The sequence below is a fragment of the Camarhynchus parvulus genome, chromosome 3 (genome assembly GCF_901933205.1).
Source record: "Camarhynchus parvulus chromosome 3, STF_HiC, whole genome shotgun sequence".
Lineage (NCBI taxonomy): Eukaryota > Metazoa > Chordata > Aves > Passeriformes > Thraupidae > Camarhynchus > Camarhynchus parvulus.
In genome coordinates, this window is record NC_044573.1 from 27,560,851 (window position 1) to 27,585,446 (window position 24,596).

General features: G+C 36.9%; 1 protein-coding gene across 3 annotated transcripts in view; it reads right to left on the reverse strand.

Annotated features, from left to right (window-relative positions):
* The window catches only part of BABAM2 (BRISC and BRCA1 A complex member 2), a 161,730-nt gene that overhangs the window by 102,182 nt on the left and 34,952 nt on the right, over positions 1-24,596 (reverse strand). For all 3 annotated transcript variants that reach the window (XM_030945386.1, XM_030945385.1, XM_030945383.1), the window contains exons 5-6: positions 8,869-9,063; positions 5,046-5,120 (exon numbers count right to left, since the gene is read on the reverse strand). In XM_030945386.1, coding sequence (XP_030801246.1) covers positions 5,046-5,120; positions 8,869-9,063 — 270 coding nt within the window. The remainder of the gene's footprint in view (positions 1-5,045; positions 5,121-8,868; positions 9,064-24,596) is intronic.

Genomic DNA, 24,596 nt, shown 5'->3' on the forward strand with positions numbered 1-24,596 from the left:
CAGTTCTAAAAGATCAGCACAAAATACAATGGTCATCACAAAAAAAAAAAGCATGTAAAGAAACAGGTCTGTGTTGCCAATACTGACAAATTATTGGAAGGCTGCTGGTCACAGCATCATAGCTAAATTAGTCCTGATATTAGCTATTCACTAGACTACAACAAGCAGGTACATACACATAGGAAATGAGTACCTTAAAAGATACATACAAGAAGGTGGTGTAATCAGGGAACATCTTACGTAATCGAAACATTAAAAACCCCCACGGAAATAAGAAGAGAAATACCTAAATGTCTTGTTTTTAACAGCATCACTGGCAACACACTCTGAAACCCACTGATACTGTGCAAGCATCCTACAGTCACATAAACAAGTACCATTTGTAAATGACTGAGCTGGAAGTTTTTAATGATTTGTCATTATGATTACATATGTGCCACTAGCTGACGAAAACCACCAAGAAAGAAACAAAACTACACAGAATGAATGCACCTAGGTAGCCAAGAAGGTCCATAGCATCCTGCCTTGTATCAGCAATAGTGTGGCCAAGGCAGTGACCATGCCCTTGTACTGAGCACTGGTGAGGCCACACCTCAGGTGCTGTGTCCAGCTCTGGACCTCCCACTACAAGAAGGACATTGAGGTGTTGGAACGTGCCCAGAGAAGACCAATGGACCACAAGGCTTGTGATGATGGACAAGTCATCTGGGGTTGTTTAGGCTGGACAATTAGAGGCTCAAGGAGGGCCCTTATCTCTCTCTACAAACACCTGAAAGGAGGTTGTAATGAGGTGGGGCCCAGCCTCTTTTCCCAGGTAAAAGTAACAGGAGAAGGAGGAAATGGCCTCAAGTTGCACCAGTGGAGGTTTAGATTTGATATCAGGAAAAATTTCTTCACAGAAAGAGTGATCAGGCACTGGAACTGGCTGCCCAGAGAAGTGGTGGAGTCACCACCTCTGGAAATGTTCATTTGATGTGTAGATGGGGCACTTAGGGATGGGCATCGGGTTATCGTGGACTTGGCAGTGCTGGGTTAACAGTTCGACTTCATGATCTTAAAAGTCTTTTCTAACCTAAAAAAATTCTATGAAAATTTGAAAGAGGTATTTTAGATGTTGAGCCTATTACCTATTTTATTACTGTGGCATACACAGTATCTGTAATGAGGTAAAAATGCAAACTAGAGTCTGACTCCCAAAGCGAGTATATACGGTGAATACCTCCCTTTATAAAATATTGTGGAGAAAATGAAAAATACTACAACTAACAAAAATAATTTAATTCAAAACGAACATGCTGATTAAAAATCCAACTGCAAAAAAAAGCAAAGGAAAAGTATACAAGGATTTTCTTGAGCCAAAGCCTCATTCTTTTCAAATAAGAGAACCTTAATGAAATATTTATCACAATAAACTTTGCAGTAGTTTGAGCCATCAGCTTGATTCTGCGGCTGTTTCAACACAAAGTTTTCACTTATATCAACTGGATTTGCATAAGAAAACCATTTGAAAGTGGATACAAAGGTCCACATTCAATTAAAACCTTTGCATTAAAGTATAGCTTTCTAAAAGAAAAAATAATGAATGTGCTTTTTAAGTGTAAGCCAACATTTCGTTTAGAACAGCTCTTTAGCATAGAAAATACACAATGATGCTTTTTCTTTCAAATGTAAAGGAATATGGCAAGAGAAGTTATGAAGAGAGATTTATCTGCTGCAGGCATTATAACAGGTATTATGTTTCCAACTAAATAAAATCTGAAGAAATTTTACTAGAATAACTGAACAAATTTTGCTACAATTTTAGAATTCAAAGGAAGAAACAGTGTACTCTGCATTGCCCTTTAAACTATCCTCAGTCTTTCAAATATATATTTTACTTTAAATGTACACACATTGGAACCCAATTTTAAATTTAGTGCCACAAATACTTTTGAAATAACCTGGCAAATTTGCCTCTCCAGTCTGTAACAATCCAACTTATGCTATACCTCCAAACTTTTATTCTTTATAGGAAAAGTACTCTCACTACAATCAGTATGAAGTTGACAGAGTAACATCTTATGATTCCAGAGTGTATTCTCAACAACCCCAAAGATTTTGTAACACTGCATACTGATCTCACAGCTTACATCATCAAACCTGAGTACTGGCTTATGATACAAAGTTTTACTGTCATGCCTGTAGTGTGATTACCTACTGACATCCATAAAAACTTCAGAAGAGCATTAGAAATCACTGGGATACTAGGAGTGATTGATTAGGCAAAAATAATGGTCTTTAATATTTCACCAGATTTTAACACAAGTAAAACATAAAAAAACCAAGTTAACACATGTTAAACATAAAAAAAAAAGTCAGAGAAAGCACAACAGGTTTGAACTTTGCAAATCATGACAGAGAAGCTACTGCACACTATACAATTGCCTACAGATTAGAACATATTTCGAACACATTAAATTCTGCAGTAAAACATTAAGCTGTTAATACACTAACAGCCTTCAATTGCTGATTGCTCTTCCACCTTTCAGGGTAATATATTAACAATTATTTCCACTGCATCAATAAAAGCTCGATCAATCATGTACCATAATCCAGCAGGCAGCAGGTAGCATTGAAACCAGCATAACTGGCAGCCATGATGAAAATAAACTATTTTATTGCAATATATTGGAGGTCTATTTATGTCAAAAATCTCATCCAAAAAAAAAAAAGACATGGACAGCTTAAAAAAAATCTCTTTTTTGTTTAATAGCTCCTTTACTAATTTGGAGTAGTCAGAGTGCAATTATTTATATCATAACAGAGTAGTCCTGATTCTACCTCCTTTCATGTTGTCTATTTTGCTGTCACAAGAGATGACATTCATCTAGCTCAGAGTACATACAGGAAGCTAAAGGCAGCACGGGGTATATAAGATCCTGCCTGCTACAAAGCACACTCTGTCATAACCTATGCTGGAGCCTAAATCAAACCATTTTTCTACTGTCAATAAATACTTCTGGAATAAAACAGTATTTCTTCTCCTGTGGCTACTCAGCCAGACTACATGTCACTTTCCTACTACAGATAGTTAACTTGCCAGCTTGCACTGTAGAAGCCTGATCGAGAAAACGATGGACTTCACAAGTACATTGCCCATCAAGAAGGATCCGCTGCTGTAAAAATCCAGGCTATAACATACAAAACCACATTAATTTTAAAACCCCAAAGCTAAGACATTAAGACTTCTGAAATATCAAAATAAAGGCAGACTGGGAAACTTTGATTCTGCTACCTGCTCTGTGTGTCTCTTCACCTCACATTACATATGCATGCAAAATAAACACATGCTTTCCTTCAGACTAATGAATCACTCAGTACTCAGGATGAACAAAGCTCCAGGAGGAGACTTGTGGAGCACTAATGATTTATCCACAGTATATGAACCTTGTCTAGAGAAGATATTTAGTGAACGTGATTGGGAATTACAGTAAGGAGGAATATGCTGTCATGCATTAAAACATTACTCTTCAGAAACAACTGCAGGTTCTATCATGGTGTTCCTACATGATGACAGGTACATAAGTCATATGCCACCTTCCAGCCTGCAAGGCTTCCCAGAAACTGAACACAAAGGTGCAAGACAGCCCTGCAACTGAAGCTATTCAACATATTCCTGCACTTGTCCTGAAATTGTCTTGACTTATTTAAAATTGATGCTGAGAAATACAGCACTTGTGAGTTCTGGCAGGAGCAGACAGCACAGTTCACATTATACGTTCTCAGTCTTCTTTTTTCCAGAGTCTTTCCGAAGCAAATCACACCTAGCTTGCAGTCTAGGTGAACTGTTGCTGTGTCCTACTTAACACCAACCTTCCAGAAAAGGCTGTAGCCAACCCTCTTACATCTGATCAGAAACATTCCCATCAAGTGAGAAGAAAAGCCCAACTGAAGACAGCAGCTGGGAGAAGAACTGCTACTGAAAGTATCTGCATGCTCTCAAGAAGCAGCTCCTTACTCAAACATAAAAACTACAGAAGCTAGAAAGATCATAGGGTTCCAATCTCAAACTGCAACCAAAAATTTCAGTCAAGATTACAGTTGTGCCTGCCTTTACTTTCATGGTTTGTAGCTTGAGGCATCTTGGTGAAACACTGAAGACTCACACTTGCAACTGTGATTTAACAATAGTTGAAGACAGTTCTAACAATAAGACGAAGAGGAGGTAATGGAATCCACACTGACAATTTCCTCTCAACACATTAGTTTTTAAAGATTAAGTAGCTATTCCTATTTCCAAATATTTAAAAGAAGGCAGACACACAGTTTAAAGGAAAGATGAGTGGTGGCAACATCAACTGACTCAAACCTTGTCTGCAGTGGAAGTTCTGACACTTCATTCTGACAGTCATGATAGACAGAAAAACCAGCTCTCACTGCATTCTCTAAATATAGTAACATTGACCTTATGATGGGCTTCCACAGTAGCTGCTCCAAAGAGAGACTGTCCCCGTGCTGTAAAAACACTCATTTCAAATTCTTCCATGGTGGCAGTTTGTCACAAATTGCTTTTCCTGGTTTTATTTCTCCTCTTAGCAAAGAAATAAATGCTTTTTCATCCCAATTTGCAAAAATACTCTACAGTATGACTTTCAAAAGTATCAGGTTAAATTTCTGTTCATTGTGAACAATGAAGTAATCACTGAAGCTTTCAGTTCAAGTAACCAGAATTTGCTTTCATTCCCTGTTAAGAAATGGTATATTTAGTTTGCTTTTCTGCTTCTACTATCAAGACTATTGGTACAATTGAGACTGTTCATTAAAAATTCCAACACTGACATGTCATGAAATTCCACAGACTCATATAAAAGATGCCACTAAAGTAGCACACAAAACAACAGCATGTCCAACATCACCTTCCAACAATGTGATTCAATTAGATTTAGAAATGGTGAACTTTCAAATTCTTGGAGAGCAGGAAGGCAGGAAAGTCAAAATAATTACTAAGGAGATTGGAATAATTCATACTCTCTCACAAATACTGTCAACTTAGACAGTTATTTTACCTTAAGAAGGTATGTAGGAATATTGCTGAAATCAACAGGCAACTTCAAGAGGAAGCGAGCCGAGAATTCTCCGGTCTGTGGAAAAAAGGTAACACTAATGAGACCTGGTAGCTAAAAGAGAACCACAAACATTCTGAAGATTAAGTGCTATCCAGAAAAACGTGTAAGAGCTCATACCAAAGAGAAGGGTTGAGATTTAAAACAAAATTGCTGAATAGAAGTACTGGAGACGAAAAAAAAAATTACAGATTTCACAGGTGTCATATGAAAAAACACCTCAAAAAACATTAACCCTCATTGCCAGTAAGTCAACAGCAAAAAGTAGATTAAAACAATGTGCATGACAAAAAATCAGACTATATTTTGTTACACCCTAAATATAGATGTATCTTGGCTGTACTCATTTCCGGACAAAGGTCTGGCAAGACCTGCAAAGAGTCTGAAAGCAAAGCTAAAAACATGACAAATTGATAAGAACGTATAGATAAAACAGAGGCATCTTTACAAAAAACTGCAGATATATGTAAAAGAATTTGTGTTTTGAAAGGTGAGCACATATCAAAAGTGTCATCTGAATAAAGTAAGAGGAAAAGAGTTCAAGTAGAAGATTTTAAATAATTTGTCTTCAGAATTATGTAACTCTAAACACCTAGACAACCGTTTACTGAAAATTTGCCAAGCGTCCCATACACATTGCTCTTTTTTACGTATAAAGGGTATGTGAAGGAAATGGAAAGGATTTCCTCCCTGTTTCATACACTTCCTTAAAACCAGACTTTGTCCACCTGGTTATAAAGCAATGAAGTTAGCTGTTTTTTAAAAACAAATGCTTGCCTGATTTCCTCCATGTTAATTTTTTGTTATCTCTATTTTTTTAGTTCAGTATAGTAGCCACACAGCAGCTATATTTGTTAGGTATATTGAATTAGCAGTAAGTAAAGTGCTAAACATTGATTTTAGGCAATTAATTACAAAAACTGGGATAATTTGAGACAAGCTAACCAATTTGTCAGTGCCAATCTGGTTCTGAGTAATCTACCAAGCATGAACTACAGATACCTCATTCTACCTTTAAGTCACTAAACAAGAAAAAAGAAGATCTGGAATGGAACTGAAATGTTCCTAATGGCACCTTTCCAGTTGTATCATTTGCCAAAAGGATTTGTGTGACACTGGACTGTAATTCACCCTTATGCCAGCTAGCTAAGAATTGCCCTTAAAATTTGTCACTGGTAGTCACACAAAATAGGCAAAGTAATTACTCACAGAAACACTATGCAACAAAAAGTGAGCGTACACTAAAGTCCAGCTGTGAAACCTTTCCTGATTACACCTCTTGTGAGGAGAGGTACCAACTTCCTGATGCTGTATTACTGATGTATGCAGAAAAACCAAGAACTTCATGCACACATTTAACATAAAGACTGCTGTGATGATGGTCAGGGTCCTCACTTCTTATCCAGAGTGAAATAGATATTACAGATAATGTTTCTCCTCTGGACTTTCAAAAAATGCCATACAACATTTGCCATAAAATCCAGAAAATTATTTTTGGTGTAATACCAAGTCTGATGAACTGGGGTGGCCACTGAGCATATGAATGACCTCTGATCAATGCTGCTCTGATCATCAGTTACTCAAAAAAGTCTAGATCTTTCCTATCATTCCATCAAGATTATTTTGCAAACTAATACTTCCAAAGATGTTCTGGCTGGACAGGGAGCAGCCCCTGTCCATGGTGCTCATCTCCCCTGCCCAAACCAGCTGGATACAGGCATCAAGTGAAGACAGATGAATTTCTGGCCCCAGCCCTGAGGGATTGGGTATTTAATGGGCTCCTGCATCTGCTGGTATTCTTCCAACAAGAAGCTACTAAGCTAGATAATAGTTTGTTGATTTGTAACATATCTTGGAAACTTGCACTGGAGGTAGTGGAACAAATGTATAAGAGCAAATTTCTGTTCCATTCTGGGTCAGCGTGTTGAATTCAGGCATTCTCTTCAAAGTATTTTTAATTCATGCACCTAAGATGATTGCTTTCATAACACTGTGCAAGGCTCATACTTGATTATTTCAGAAATCTGCTGAACTACTATTGTTTCCTGAGAGAGAGCAGCAACATGAATTTCAATGACTTGAGAAGATAAAAGGCCATTTACCTCCTGCTTTCTGGAAAAACAGTCCTATTTAGCTGATCCTTGAGGCTAACAAAACAAGAAGTTGCAAAGGACAGTAAAGAGAACTACATAAGGTAGTTTCACAGTTTTGTGTTAGGACACTAGTAAACAAGCCTCTGTCACATATACCAAGCTCGCAGAATCTTCAAAACTCTCAAGAGTCTTCTTGACAGAGAATAAAGACTTGGAAAAAAGCACATGCTATAGAAAAATCTATAGCTCTGCTATATGAAATGGATTTGACTCAAGATGTATTTAACATTTATTTTATTGGAATGTTTTTAATTTAAAAAGCATTTAAAGAAAAGAAAGTTCTTTATTCAGTTACCAAAGACAGAGAAAAGGCTCGATAAAATTTCAGTACAGTTCAGAAAGTCTTCTGCACTTCAATAAACCAGTCTATGAAATTTAGAGCTATAGCAAGTTGTTTGGGATGCAAGCTATGGACAATAACATCTGTGACTAAGTTTATTTCAATCAAATATTGTGATCTATAAACACTAAAGAGGTCTGAATTTCTTTGATGAAGAAAATTAAATCTGGGTTCAAATAAAAACAGCCTAAATGACTTGCCTAAAGAAAAAAAACCAAACAGATGAATGCGTGAGCTGTAAACATCCTTGAATCACCTGTAACTTAAAGATGATTGAAGTGATAAAAAGTTGAAGTCTAGCCTTGATAATAGGAGTACTGAATTTTCATCAATTTTCAGACTGCACCGGTTTCAGAAGATACAGCTTCTGAAGGCCAGTTTATCTTAAAAGTATGCTATTTCTGAAAGCAAGGGGGAAACAAGTCCTTCATAAACACCATTAGATATTCCTGACATCTCTTACTCCAAACTTACCAAGAAAAATATATTACCAGCAGAAAAAACCTGATTTTTGCAGCGCTTACTCTGTGGCAGAGATCAATTTTCAAAAAATGTCAATTCACACAGTAACCAAAATGCCTTCATTGCCAATGGCCACATCTTAGAGATCTATACACAGAGTGCTTCCATGCAGAATGGTACATCTCCCATGTGGGAACATGGGATATAACTTCAGGAAGCAGATAAGCCAGTTTAATGTCTGACTGTCCTATGAAAGCATGGCCCTACAAAGTCACTGCTCTAGCCCATCTTGCCTCCTCTTGCAGAAAATTAGTTGGGTTAGTTTTTCCTCTCCTCTCCCGCAACATCTCAGCTCAGACAAGTGCAAGAGAGATACTGGCAGCTGCAGCTACCAATTGAAGCAACTCAACCATAATGTGGAAACACACCCTAATACTTCCTACCCCATAGCAGGCTGTCATACCAACACTGTTATTCTGCCTCTCAAATCTTCAAAGCGAACTCAAACTTCCACACTGATGTTGTACTGTGCCCTCTAAACACAGCACAGGCTTTTCAACAGTTTCAACGTTTTCACTTATAACCCAGACAAATGAACATCAGGTTCAAAGCCAGTTCTCACCTGGAAATCTGGTTCAACCAACGTAATGGAATACAGCAACATCCCAAACAAGGAATATAGAAAATGAGCTGAAGTCAAATAGTTTTCTCCATCAGAAACAGCAAGCATGGAGACCCACAGAAAGAACTTACGTTTTCCCAAGCAAGAGTTGTATTTGTTAAAAGCATCTTAGATGTAATAAGAGCTTACCCAGTTGTTTTTTTTGCCAGCATAGATTTCCATGTTTTCTCCATACTGGGGCTCTTCAAGTAAAGTCTGATACTCAAACATGAGACGAGAACTCTCCCGTAATCGGCTGCACTGAAATTGATGATACTGCTGCACAAGCTCTTTCACAACAAGCAGCAGGCATTCTGGATTTGAAGGATTCCAGGAAGCTAAATTCTGTTGATTAGAAAAGAACAAAACCCAAAATTGTTGACACCAATAAAAGACAAGCAATCCCCCTTCCATACTGATACCAGAGGCACGTATGCATGTGGAACCTTTATGACAAAGTTAACTACAATAATCAAATACAAAGACTCTACCATGCTTTGGAAGACAGCCAGGTAGAACAGCAGAAGCTTATTGACAAATAGGAGACCTACCATAAAACTGATAAAAGGGTTAGTACCAGGCTTATGTGGGTCCAAATGACCATTCTATTCTTTCCTAAAATTGTACCATTGCATCTGAGAACTGGAAAAGTTTGAATTAAATTAAAACTGATATGCAACACACAAGTACAACCTTGCACAGTAATGGATTCCAAAGGCAGTCAACCAAGTGAATAGGGCAAATTAACACCAACCACAGAAACTGCTCTGCTTCATTATCTCAAACAGTGGCTACATTACCAGTGGTAGAGCAAATGGGTTCTCTTCTCTTGCCTCAACCTTGTGATTTATTTCTCCTTAACTGCCTCTTCACTTGAATTACCTTGACTCATCCCCTTGACACAAATGTCATCCATATACAGAAGTCTCTTTAATATGCTGGCAGAAATTTTTATTACAGGTTCACTGTATTTCAACAAATAGCTAACAGAAATAAAAATGATAATACAGTTAAGATAACTGTCAGTAGCACAGTAGTGATGTTACCACTCCTATAATTGGCTTAGATCAGTCTTCTATGCACAGTTAAGTTTTATTCAGGAAGTATTTGGTGTTACAAACCATACCTAATGTGACCAATGTTACATGCCTACATCTAGCTGACCAAAAAAGGACCTATGTGAAAGGCAAAGGGGGACTCTCACCCTGTATTCCATGCTGTTAGGACATGAAAGAGCACTGATTGAAAGTACTTAGGTACTCATATGCTTTGCACTTGGATCTTCAAGCAGTTTTATTGATACCACCTCAGAGCATGTTAACACAATCATGTGGCTTTTGGTGAGCTTTGAGTATAAGTAAAATCAATCTGCATTTCATAGAATCATGGAATGGTTTGGGGAGGGCTCTTAAAGATCATGTAGTTCAGGGGAGGGACACCTCCCACTAGACCAGGGTGCTCAAAGCACCTTCTAACCTGGCCTTTGATACTTCCAAGGATGGGGTATCAACAGCTTCTCTGTGCAACCTGTTCCAATGCCTCACCACCCTCAGTAAATAATTTCTTCTTTATATCTAATTTTAATTTGCCCTATTTCAATTTAAAGCCATTACCCTTTCTCCCACCACTCCATGCTCTTATAAAAGCTCCCCTTTCAGCTCTCTTGAGGGCCCATTTAGGTACAAGAAGGCTGTATATCACACAGACATTTGACAATTAACTAGCTGCAACAGAATTTTAAATTGCATGAATTGTACAGTTGACATTAAGAAACTCAGAACTAGCACAGGTATCTATATTTTACAACTAAGTGATGTAGTAATACAGTCGCTTCATAAAATTACTTATCCATATTTGTATTCAGTATAGTTAGATGCCATGTTACTTCTTCTTTTAAGTTGCAGATATTTCATAAACAAATTCATATTTTGTGTAACACCAAAAGTAATAAATACAAGTAATAAACACAAGTGAATGAGTTCCACAGAGAAGTTTTTGAGTCTCTGTCCTTAGAGATACTCAAAACCTGATTGGACAAGGACCTGGACAGCCTCATCTGTCTGATCCTGCCCAGGCAGAGCAGCTGGGCTAATGATCTCTATCTAAAGGCTCCTTCCAACCTCAGCTAGTTTTAGCTTTATTAAGAGGTTCACAAAAAGCTCAAGGATCTCAGCAAGGATCTTAGCAAGGTGAGACTCCAGAGCTCTGGCCTGAAAAGAAACAAATGAGTTTGTGTATAAATTTTATCTTCTGATACCCCTGATACCCTGCAAAGGCAGATAGAAAGTTTAATCAGTTACTCATCAGGCACCACGCTTCAGCTCTACAATGAAATTTACTTGTAGCCTGATCTCTAACTAAGATGGCTATTTCCATTAAAAAGGCTTATAACTTTTATTATTTCTGATTACTTTGGATATGTCCCTATGGAATAGTTTTATAAAGACTTCAGTATATGTGTATGATGGCTCAATATTTCAAGTGTTTCTCTTTCCACAATTTTATACTTTTTTCCCACTTAAGTAATATATTTTAAGGTCTTACCAAAATGAATTTGTCATTTTCAGCATCATCACTTGAAATATACAAGTCAAATTTGTCAGTGAAAGCAACAGGAAGTATGTATTGCTGTGTTTTACACACATGAACAGCTACAGGATTGAACTGTATTCCTATTTTCCTGCTCACTCTGATTCTGGTCAAAAGGGCTGCTCTGCATTCTTGAACCTCTGCCTTTAAAAGTTACTCCAGTGTCACAGATTTCACATTTGATCACGGCTTGATGTAAAAGTACCGTTTTCTCCTCCTTCTAGACAGTAGGAACACTTACAAAATGGTAATATTATCATAGTAAAACCTTAAAACGTAAACTCTATTCCAGAAGAATTGGTCAATTGGTGATACTCTAATGCAATTCATATAAGTTCCTCAAATACTACAGAGCGACTGAAAACCTTGTTCTACCTTGTCTGCTACCTACAGCTGGTAAAAATTTGTTTGCAACTTGAATCTATTTAAGCGTATCCAATTCTACAAAATACTAGAGAAAATCTGTCAGGTAGACAGCATCTTCTAGGAAACACATTTTCTACCATGCAGCCTGAAACCAGACTGCCTATAACCTTAAATTTCCTGTTCCCAAGCTGCTGCTCAAATAAAACATTTCCAGAAAGCCAGAGGATGTAATATGCCAGTATGTATTGATATCAGCCAGACAAGTGGGAATAACCTTTCCTCCTAATGACATTGGTACAACACAATAGAAATGTTCTGTCAAAGGAAATGACCAACAGTATTTTAATAACTGACCTAAATGCAACTGAACCTTTTGTTTTTTAAATAACATTACACTACAGAACAAAAAAAGAGCAAGAGGAAATCCATTGTCATTTGTGCAGCACAGAGCTAAAGGAGTGCTCTTTTCAAAGAATTCAAGAACATTGCATCAAAATAGTGTTTATTCTGTATTGTCTTAAAGTTACAGGAATTAAAATTAATGATTTGACTGTAGGATCCTTACTAAATACCTCTTATTAAGCAACTCAAATTTCAGAGTACAAACTGGTTATAAAAACAAACCACCTGAAGAACTACTCACTACTCACATACATGAATTGTAATGGATTCTCACTGATGAAAGAAGAAACATACAAGGGCTACACAAATTTTCTGATACACAAGTTCTGATTTAAATAAAACGTTTTTAGCCTTAGAATTACATTAATGTAGTGCATGTTATTTGGCATTTGGCCACTACATTTCCATCCATTTTGTTAACTTTGCAGAAGGGCTGTACTTTCCACAAGATCTAAACTCATAAATTTTAACACAAACCCTACCAAATATAATGCCATATTTATGTACGAAATTTCTTTTTACATATCTTAGTGTAACTTACTTGCCCTAAGCACTAGGTTCATTCACCTGAAAATACTTTTAAACAACTTTAATCCAATTTCAACAGGACGTCAAAATATGTGCTATATTGTTCTCAGTTTCAAACAGCACCTTCTTTAATCTTCCTTCTGTTTTTGAAATCAAAGATAAATTAAGTAACTACCTGTAAAATACATTGTTAAAATCTAAGGCAGAATTTGATTTGTCAAGTTTATCCCTTTCAGAGTGTCTACATTGCTACAATTTCAGCATCACGCAAAGTCTTCTGAGGACACACCATTTGTCACTTTAGTTGATGAGAGTAGTGTCCCTGCAACAGTAAGTTAACCTTTTTCTTTAGAGGGAAAGGACCTTCTAAATAAGATTTTATTTAGTGATGCAGTATTGTTATCACTATTAGACTTTGGAAATCATCAAAATCTTAAACTTGGAGCAAAGACAGTAGTAACCTGTATGCCTCATTGTCTGACTGTTTGCCTGAAGGCTGCGTCCCAGCTGAACGAATCCAGCTTTTTAAGAGATTGTAGTTAAGAAGATTTAAAACACTAGAAGGCCAGAGCTCCTGGTGTTTGTGTTTCATGGCTTCAAGTTCTGCTTGAAAACTCAGATCTTGTATAAGTATTAAAATCTGATGCAACTTCAAGTTTATGAGGTTTAGTTGTTGCAACTTTAAAAAAATCCTGGGAATAAGAACACAGATCACTGAAGCCAAGAAGAATACAGAAATAACAAGACAATTATATAGAAAAAGACTTGTTGCTTTCTGTGGCTTATATCAAAATCTTCTGCCTTGCTCACAAATCTGTACATTATCATTTTACCAAAATCACATGCATGCTGAGAAGATGGGGTTTTTCTCTCCTGAATTTCCTATAAAATTGTGAATAAAATGGATTTTGTAGAGAAAAATTATCACAGTGACTGGGGTATTGACAGACTGAGTTACCTATTTCACTCAATAAATCCTGTCTAATTTGAAATAAGATTTCTGCAGGCTTTCCAGAGAGTTAATAAAATTTAACAGAACAATCATTAATGCATTTAAAATAAAGAAATCCAGACTTGGATACAATCCCTTGTCTTGTTTGCCAATAGATATCTTTACATGAACTCTGCAGTGCAAACTCCCTAAGTTACTCAATAGTTAGCCAGTTAGACTGAAAGTGGCCCACTATAGGACAATATACCAGGATGAATCAACCCAAACTGCATCTGCAACTAGCTCTGCATTCATGCTGATCTCACATGATGGCCTACACGCACAACTCACATTGGTTAGGACCATCATTAATGTTATCGTTTTTTCAGTGTATCATTGAAGGACTTACCTGTCATTTCTGAGCACACAGATGGAGGCTCAAATAAACAATTCTCTTCTGTCTAGACAAAGCTTGCATGTGTCTAGACATGATCTCCACTAACACTATGAGCAACTTCATGCATCAGATTTTAATTTAAACCTTTCAAGTTTTAAATTTCAGTGCTTTTTTTTTTTTTGGTTTTGCCATATTGCAACTTGTGCAACTTCCATCTTCTAAAAAGATCAATTATTGCCTCATCTTAAGAAGTACAGAAGATTTAGTAGGAGGTTTAGTAGCATCCAAAGATGACTGTATATTCTTGTGGACATGAAAGTCTGCTAATGTCATCTGTGACAACCGGGTAAACCCCATTTTTCCAGTTAGGCAATGAATGAAAAATCATCTGCAGGAATAAATTCAAAATGGCCTGCAGAAAAAGTAATGGAATGAGAACTTCCATCTGATAGAGACTAGACTCCAGAAGCATCATTGCCCACACAGTTGTAGCTACTGTCATACAGAAGATGGCCAATAATATTTACCTATCCATAAGTAAGCAATTCAACATAAGTTAAATGCTCCTTCAATGCAGAAGTTTTCCTGGCTGACTTTCTGCATTATAGAACAAAGTTTCAGGACAAGGTCTTTCAGAAAACAGTTATCTAGACCTTTGATTAACCAATAGCATGTATATTCACCAAATCTCTAGCTCACGTTGTATGGCAACAGGAATGGGAAAATATTATTCAATTATTATAGAGATTAACAGACCATAGGCATCCATTAAACTGTGTCTACACTGGAGAAATCCAAGTGATTCAGGAGATCTCTTCTGACAATCTGCCAGATATTAAGTTAAACAATCTCACCAAGGAGCATTGATTTTCACTAAGAAGCATAACCCCAGAGATTCTGTCGGGCTGCACATTCAATTTGTGAATTCCCTGGCTCCTGATCCTGTCTGCTGACAGAAGTTGGCTGCATAGTAAGCGAACAGTTTGATAGGGAAAGGTTTTCTTGACATTCAGACATGACCAGAGTTGAGAAAATGAATTCACTTGAAGTTGGTATAAAAGGCAGAGTAGAGCTGTTATAAGGCCACCCACAGAGTGCAATTTAAGCCATTTCAACAGTAACTCATTTAAATGAGTAGCAACGACACCAACTGGATTTCCAAACGAGACAAGGAAAATTTGCAGCCTGACACTATCAGTTCCAGTGAGATCTTACAGGTGAGGTAAGTGAAAAACCCCCAACAAAGTAACTTCTCAGCCCTATTAGCAAAGACATGCAGAGTTTAGCTTTCCAAAGATTCCATACTATTCAACTTCTGGCAAAGAAACCACATTTAAATTTTGTTCTGGAACACTCTGTGCTTTGTAGTCTCTCCTTTATCCTTCCAAAAAAGCTAATCAAGAACCTATGCAAAGTACTCAGTGGCCATGATTACCTATTCCCCATTTTTTTTCACAGTACAATGGGCCTCATGTTCGATAAAGCTGCTAATTCATAGCCTCCTTGACAGGTTATTGCTTATTTCATAACTGCAACCAATGTCTGCAGCAAACCATAATTCTATGCTATCAGAAATGAAATACGGTAACAATTTCTAATTGATTTGAAGTTGTTTTTCTTTGAAATGTGTTTAAATACCCAGGTTGCCAGAATATCTTCCAGGAATGTGATTTTAAAGAAGACAGATTGCAACTGTTTTTCCTGGCTATACTACAGGAAATAACAGCAAGATCTTATTTTAAGTTAGTGTACTTCTATATTTCTAAGCAAGAAATTAACTTTCATGAGAAAATGTCAGTAAACAAAACCTCCCAAGTCCGTAACAGTGGTAATGCATTTCTATAGCATCTTTCATCCAGAATTATCATAAAGAATAATGTTAAGTACAGATTTGCATTTTGTTTATATCTCTGCACACCACATGCACACAACTTGCATCCTACAGTGGCTTAAAATCAGTACCAATATAACTTTTTACCCAAAATGAGAAAGATCACAGTGTCATATCAGCACTTATCCTCCACACAAATACAGAGGAGATACTGGTCCAGTGGTTACAGCATTAGCCTAGAAAATGGCATATCTGGTTTCAGTCTTTGCTCTACTCTGCATAGGCCACCACAGGGAAATTGCTCACAGAAAAAGGCACAGGATAATTATCTACCATATGCTCACATCTTTCTATCAACAGATATTTTTCACAGTATTTGCAGGGCTGGAGTGTTATAACAACTTCAAAGGCTTCAGTATCTTAGCAGCCAGCACTTAAACATCCTACAGGCTGCAGCTTCAAATCAATCACTGTAAACCTACATGCCATCTACTTGTCATCTTGTTTTCACAGGTTCTTCATATCCCTCTCCCCAAAGCACCACTGGAACAACTTTCTGGAGTGATCTTCTTGAAATGATCATTTTTGGGCCCAAGCAAACATCAAAACTTAACATTTCATAAAAACAGTTCAACTCTGGAGCAATTCTGTCATTGCAAATACAACCAAAGAATTTAAAGACCTTGTGTGCTCTGCTGCCGTGAATATCAGATAAAAACGTTTGGACAAAGCAAAGCTTGGGATTGTCAGTATTTATTTTAATTTTTATTTTTGGCAAGAGGCTGTGAAAACTGGGTACAGGAATTAGAATAGCTCATAAACACTTAGTTGAAATCCCATATACCTGAGAGCCTTGAATTAGCAAGAAAATACAGAGCAGGAAAACAACATAATAAGAAATTAATTCTGATTTCAGAAGAGCATCTTGTATCATGCATGAAATTATTTTCCCTTTTTTCTTCCACTGGCTGCACAGTGTGCTTCTTGATAAATGATGCAATACTCAAAGCAGTTCTATAACAGATCCCAGCAAATCTGACACATGGAGAACACTCTTCTGCATTCACCTGGAATAAGTGCAAAACTGACGCTCAAGTACCATTCACTCAAAAAAGAAGTAAACTCAGCTTCCTAAGGTTACTACAATTTTTTTCTATTTCCTGCTGAAGGAGAAGTGGAGACAGCTGATCTTGGTAAGTTAAGAGTATTCAGGAAATCCAGAATCTGTGAAGCTGAGCCCAGGAGAACATTTTTATGTTGTGCACTGTTCCTAAAAGAGTCTGCTTGTTTCTCCCACAGACCTCTCTTAGAAGATAATCAGATCCTTAAAATCTACAACTGCCTACTATCTGATTAATCTCCTAAAGACTTGACATGCATAAGCATTTCTTGTCCTGCTTTGCTAAGGAATTAGAGCAAGTTTTGTTTCTTTACAGATCTCTCAGCATACCTCTCTCAAAGCAGATGATACCTTTACCTGATCCAAGAAGGAATTTCTTAATTCTGGGTTAGTGAATCCAATGCACTAATTATTAGCTTCTCCACGTGAGTACACTGCACTTTTTTTCCCCTGGGAGTTGTCTACCAGGTATACATATTTAACTAGACATGGCAAGTAAAAGGAACAAAGCCTGAAGACAAGAAAAATTCCCCCACAAGATATAGGCACATGCATCTTTTCCCTAAAGACTCACTTACCATGCCCTGATGGCAGTGTGAACAGACCTCAACTCCTCAGACCCTCAGTGGAGCAGAGAACAGACCACTGTCAATGCTTCACCTCAAGAGTCCCTTTCAAATAGCAAGTCTTTCACTCTTATCAGCTCTTGTGGCTTTTTCCTTTCCTGTCAACACAAGTAATTTTAGCTACAGCAAAAAGGCAGAACCTTTACAGCTAATGTTTTGGATAGCATCCACTAACATCCCTTGAGCATTTATCTGCACATGCAGAACTGTTTTCTTGTAACCATTCTCCCCCTTCCAAAATCCTACAAATTAAAATCAATGTATCACAAGGTGGATCTCACTGCTGTGAGAGCAGTATTGCCATCTTTATTTTCACATCTGTACTGTAGGACCTTTAAAATACAGTCCCTAAAGAAAACACAAAATACCATTGTGTAAATTGTAAGATATTAGAAATCAAAATTATTTCTTTACCATACCAGAAAAAATTATTGCACATTAGTTCTCTCTTCTCAAAAAAAAGCATGAGAACACTCATTTGGTTCCTTTATGAAAACAAAAACTGCATCTCTGGAAAGATGGGTATACAGCAGAGTTCATGTAAAACTGTATGAACACTTACACTGCAAACAAAAGACTCAAGATGCTGACTAAATTTGAATTATATTTCTGTAGTTATCACTAAAAAAAAGCAGATATGCCTGAGGAACTGAAGTAGAAGATAGCAAGGGAACACAGATGTAAAATAATGTAAAGAATGAGTAAAACAGAGAGGTTTTGAAACAAATATAGGCTGAAACTTAAACTGACAAAAAGGAAAGAAAATGTATCTTCAGCCCTCCTCCATTTGGGGAAATGAATAGATCTTTTGAAAATCACCTGAGTGCAAAGACATTTATTTCTTTGCCCCAACAATCTCTTCTGGAGAAAAGAACCTTCAGGGTACCAAACTTAAACTAATTTCATTGGAGAAAAGTGCAATTATCAATTATAATGCAATTCACAAGCCAGAATTAAATCAAATACAAAACTGCATTATTAGACAGAAAGACCATTTCTAACTGTCCTTCTGTAATCAGTTAATTTAAAAGTTTTTTCTACTTGAACATCCATAAGCAATGACCAACTTCCTCTACAGAAAAATTAATTATAATAGCACATCAATGTGAATTCAATGGGCATACTACACAGAATTTAAATGTATTCTCAATTCAGAAAGACTGTCCTAGAGTCAGACTTTTCTTTCAAAAAAACCCCCACCCCTAACCAAACCCCTTGTAAATGTGTTTCTACCAAGCTAACAAGCTGTAGCCTTCAAGACATGCCATTTCTTTACTGTTTCTAGAGTTCTTGTAAGAAAGCAGTGTATTGTGACAGTAACACCAGACATAAGGGCCAGAATCCTTCCATTTTTCACTAGTTTTTCTGATAATACTTTTCTCAGTATTTTTAAAAAAATACTGCTCAAGTAAAGAATGATTATACATTAATAAACTGAATCAAAAATAGAAGTACATTACCACTTTGCTTGTCTACATTAAAGAATTATAAATGCCAACAAATTATCATTGTACTCCCAAACTTCCACCTAAAAGATGTTCTGTTTTCATATGTCTGGCTTGGGATATCCAGCTTTATATATCTGGTATGAGTTATTGGCTCAAAAGTGAATGATTTGCAGGAATTCATTATACAAACTTTACCACTAGCAAGGACTGTATTTCCTGCAAAGGAAAGACATGCAAGCCTAAACATCTTTTTCAACATTTTACATTAAGATTCAAGCATCCTGTTATTCTGGTCCAAGCTTCTGGCCCATCTAAATCTATGACCATGAAAAATATGGTCAAACTCAAATTACAAATAAATATTTTTTCCTAAAACAATGCTCTGAATGGAAAACCATAAATGTTTTCTCCCCCTATTTTACTAGTGCACAATGATTAAGTCCTTCATTGCATGCACTTTATTTAGTATGGCAGAAAAACATTTTCTCCCACTTTTCCATCCTTCAGTCAAATGTCCATGCACATTCCTAATGCTCTCCAAAAACCAGTCTCTCCTGGACTGAAATACTATATTTTAAAAGCTAATATTCTCTATTTTTTCATATTCTAGGGAGAAATTGCATTATCAGAGAAGCTTGTGCCGAAAAATGAAAGCCAATGTTTCCCCCTGGAGCCCTTTACAAAACAAATGGAATTCATTTTGCCTTCTACACTAGCAAGATTTAAGCAAGAAAGGCAAAACTACCTAGCTTAACAGATATTTTGCTCCCTTGAAATTAAAGAAGTATTATCAAATTATAGATTTTTCTTTCTTTTAATTTCTGGATTCTAGGTGAAAAGTTGAGCCAAAATGCTGCAATTAAGTAAAGCACAACTTTTAACCTCAGCATATTCTCTTCTGCTTATGCTTTGAGATAGAAAGCCATGTTGTATAAACTGTGGTAAGAAATGCTGAAGTTTGGCAAAAAGAAAGTGAGGTAAATATATGCAATGACTACACATGAATATGTGTCTAACCATCTCTCAGCCCTAAAACAATAACAACTCTAGACAAAAGGGACAAAAACGAAAGGCTGCAAGAGAAATTAAGAAGGCTAAAACAAGGAGAAAAATGAATAATCTCCCGGCGTAGAAAGGTTTTGATGGACTCAAAGATGGAAAGTTGAGAGGAAAACCTTTCCTGTCATCCCCTTGAACTCCTTCTACTGGACTGCATTTTTTGCCACATGTCTGCACAGATAATCCTAACACTTGCTCTCAGCACCGTGTGACTTCTCAGAAGGACCTCCTGAATGCTGGCCTCACACATGCTGCAGTCAAGCTGGCCAGGCTACACCAGGAGAGGATTCCCAGCCAGAATCCTCTTTTGGGGATTTCTCATTTTAAATCCAGTATCTACTCAACTTGGCAGAGGGGCTGAATCAGATCATCACCAGACGGACCTTCCAATCTTAAGTATTCTGTGATTTTGTGACTCCCTGAAGAACAGTGTGGAGCTCAGACATCAAAACCAGATCAAAATACATTCAAAATTATATTTTTTCAGATCTGGCTTTAAAAGGAATGCTGCAGTGCTATATTTCTATTGTTCAAAAACATGAACAAAATGTATACCCTAACTGCCAACAAGTCAAAAAGTCCTTGGGAATGTTCCTGAATAAATTACTTCTCTGATGGTATAATATGTGATTTTTTTTCCATTGCCTATCAATACCAGACAAACTTCAGCAAGGCTGCAGTGACTATATGCATATATATATTTACACACATATACACGTGTGCACGCAAACCTGCATTCCCCATATATACAAATAGGTAGGATCAATAGAGAGGGACAGGAATAAAAAGTTTGCAGAATTAATGTTTGTTTCAGAAAATTAAATGTTAAATAACATGGGATTATAAATAATCAAAACATACATTAACATATAAAGTCAAGACATGGTTGAAAAATGAACACAATAAATGGGAATATAAAGTCGTTCAAAATAAGGAATTCTAATAAGTTGAAGGATCCAATTCTGCATTCCGTTTCACTTAAATTCCCCAAGTTCAACTGAAGTTGAAGTAATTTAAGGCTTTCATTACAAGAGCAGCAGGTTAGGGGGTCCAAGAATGAAATCTGCTGCTGCCATTTGAAATAGAGCACACAAAAGAGCTAAACAGGTTGAACTCACCCCTGCATTTCTCAGACAAGCAGAACCCACTGCTGTGACTTTATATTTTAAAATCACACTCCAAAACCAGCAAACTCATTACCCTTATGGGGAGCTCTCACACTAGAACACATAACAGCTGAATCCTTGCTAACAACACAACTGAGAGACTTTTTAGAACAAAATAGTTCAAACAGCATTAGTTAATATAAGGGGTGTTTGAGCTTTTTTGGAGCTACTGTGAGCAGGGGGACAACTGACACTGTTAAACATGTGTCTCATGCACCTGACTAAATAAATAAAAATCAAGGCAAGAGCAGGATATTTAAAGGATTTCTTCACTACACATTAAAAGCTAACTCAGCAACCAACAGAAATAATGATTTAAGACTTTGAACAGACACAGAAAAAATACAACCTTCATGGTAGTCCTCATATAGCCAAATGAGTCTAATAAGCACAAATACAAGAACTTAAAAACAAACATTGGTCTACACAAGATATAGAGTGTGACAGCCAATACACTTGAGTAGCACAATGAGCTGAATTAACTCCATAGTGACTGAAATCTGTACTCTATATCAACAATTACACAAGGGAAAACAATCCTCCCAATGCTAGGTATGGGCATGAGAACTGCAGCACCCTATTCTCTGAAGGTCTGTGATGACAGCATCTTTCTCTCATGCAAACGCAGCACTAAGTATTCCCACAAGGAATATGCCATATACTAGCCCACAAGGACATATTCAGCACTTAGTAGGCTTCAGGAAATGCTCATGTTCTCTTGCCTCCATTCCCACTAAGGCTACTGAAGCCTTTTTGATACCAATGGGTGGCCAGAATAATTCTGGCAAGACTAGCTGCAGACCTGAAGTATAATATTAAGATACCCATTTCCTTGAACTGACAGTTACCTTGCTTATACTTCTATTGCATCCTCTTGGCCAAACAGAATATAATTCAAAATCATTGGAAAAATGGGGTTAACATTTTGAATAAGCACTTCAGCTATTAACTGGCTCACATTAACAATCAACTAGGCTAACATAACAAACAATTCTTGTTACTCAAACTGGCGTCATGGTAATGAGCTCCAAATTAATCTCATCCGTACACAATCACTAATCTTGTTGTGTGCCAACTGAATTTTTAATCAGAACGGAGTGAATCATAGGTTGTTTTTAAAATACATTTCTAATACTTGTCATCCAAAATGAATAAACACTAGAGCAGGAAAGAACTTTTCTATTTACATTCTAAGAAGCTGATTTTATTTATGCATACTATACATACAAGTATCAAATGCATTTGATAGGAAAACATTCTTAATGACAACAAAATGTAAAAATGTTTCTTTCTAATAACTCTTTGAGCATGAACAGCACCACCAACCTAAAGAATTTAGTCCCTTGACTGTAATTAAAACTGTACAACGAACCAAAAGGACCACTTGCCCCTTGTTGAAGTGCTCTGCAATGCTGACATCATTGGCAAGATCAGCATGCACACAATTAGACCCCGCGACCAGCAGAGTGACCACTGCTGGTAAGACATGCAACCAAGCACATACTTTGCAGTGCTAACTTGAGACTCAAGCTGAGTTTCAAATCCAAGTGACTTTAATGTTTGTGCAAGACATAAAAGCAAAGCTAAATTTCAATGAGCATTTTCAACTTGATTCTGCAATTGCAGTATCCATTCAAGAAAGCATTAGCCCTGCTTATAAAACAAGAGTGCCCAGCCCTACTGCTGAAATATTGGTCTAATAATTCAGGAATTCTCTGGGGAAAATAAATAAATAAATAAAACCCCCAAAATATGAACTACTCCTTGACAGCATTCACTTTTTAGAATGCAGTATTTCTGGAATCTTGCTTTAGCTGTCTGGCTAACAGCTGCTTAACTGAACACCTATTACCACGCTCAGATGAAAACCTAACTGGAGGCTCTGCCCATGGCCATGGAAACTGAAACAATCTGCAACATAGCCATTCAAATGTCTTTGGGGATGCCTACTGACAGCCTCCATTAGAGCCACACGAGCCCGAGGAATCTGGAGTACCTGGTTCTCCTTTCATGCTAAGCATAATGCCTGACTCAAGCCATCTAACAACATGTGATGACTTCTTAAAAAACAAGACACTCAGACAGATGAGACCAGTGCATGCAGGCTCAATGTCAGAATTCCCACAGCTTCCATGGCACATATTACTTACTTTGAGACTGTGCTCCTCATTGAATAACATCTACATGCTTTTGTGCATGGTAGATTCTGTTTGGATTGCCAGGAACTGTTGCATCAGAAGTATCTGAAGACTGCTCAAGATTAAAAGCACTGAATTATGGTCAATGTGCTAATCTGTATTTGACTTCTAGTCAGCAGACAGCTATGTTAACATATTTAAGAATTCTGCTAATATCTTAGAATTCAGTTAAAATTAGCTTCATTAAACAGCTCTCACATTTCTGGAAAAAAGGGAGCCATTCAAAGACTTCGCATAACAAGCAAGTTATTGTTGATGCAACATTCTGAAGAAAAAATCTACAAACCATATGGAACTTTAAACAGTGAATGCAAAAGTAAAGGAATACTATGTAGACCACAGCTGCAAGGTGGGAATAACATCGTCCAATACCATCAGGACAAACTGAAGGTTACATTTACATAGTGAATGCTTCAGCAAGGCATAATGAGCAAAGGAACACTGTTGGCTTGCAGATTTCTTCTTTGGTTTGTTCTAATTACTTTCTAATAGGCCAGTTAATAACTCATTGTGTATCAAGAGCAAATGGCTCTTTCAAGTTGCTTTCCAACAAAAAAGACAAGAAGTTTTTTCTGTGCTTAGGCAGAAGAAAAGCAACACTCCGGAAAAAAGCATCATTAATGAACAATGTAAGAAAGAAAGAAAAATAAGGATGTTTTTATCTTTGCAGGTTTTCCTGCAGATCACAACTGTTAGTGACTTCTTTTCACATGAGAAATATGGCACTGTACCGCTCTCAGCAAGCTTCTCCATCTAAACAGCATTTCTGCAAGATGCCCCAAATTATTTTCTGTTTCATTTGCTATTTGTTATTAATTTCTGTTTTCCAGTACATTAAAAGGTGCTTCTCTTCTTTGAATATCAACTATAAAAAGTAGTTGCTAATGTGAACACTTCTCAGGAGGTTGTATGATTGTGAAGGTTGTGAAACAAATGAGAAAAAGAGGAAGATAGAATTGGTAAAGGAGTGTGAAAACAATTCTAGAACTGCCAAAGAAAGAAAAACCTTTTCTAAAAAGTAGCATAATGAAATAGCTGTTCATCAGCACCATGCCTCCTACCCAAAGGAGTTTGTGAGCTTAACAGCAAAGTGACCAGGAGAAGAAAAGAAATATGGCAATTGCCTTTTTAAAGTTCTGTTAGTTACACTAAAAAGAATTATTAAAACTAATTCTTCTGATTCTTGTATATAACTTACTATGAAGTGAAAGGTAAAA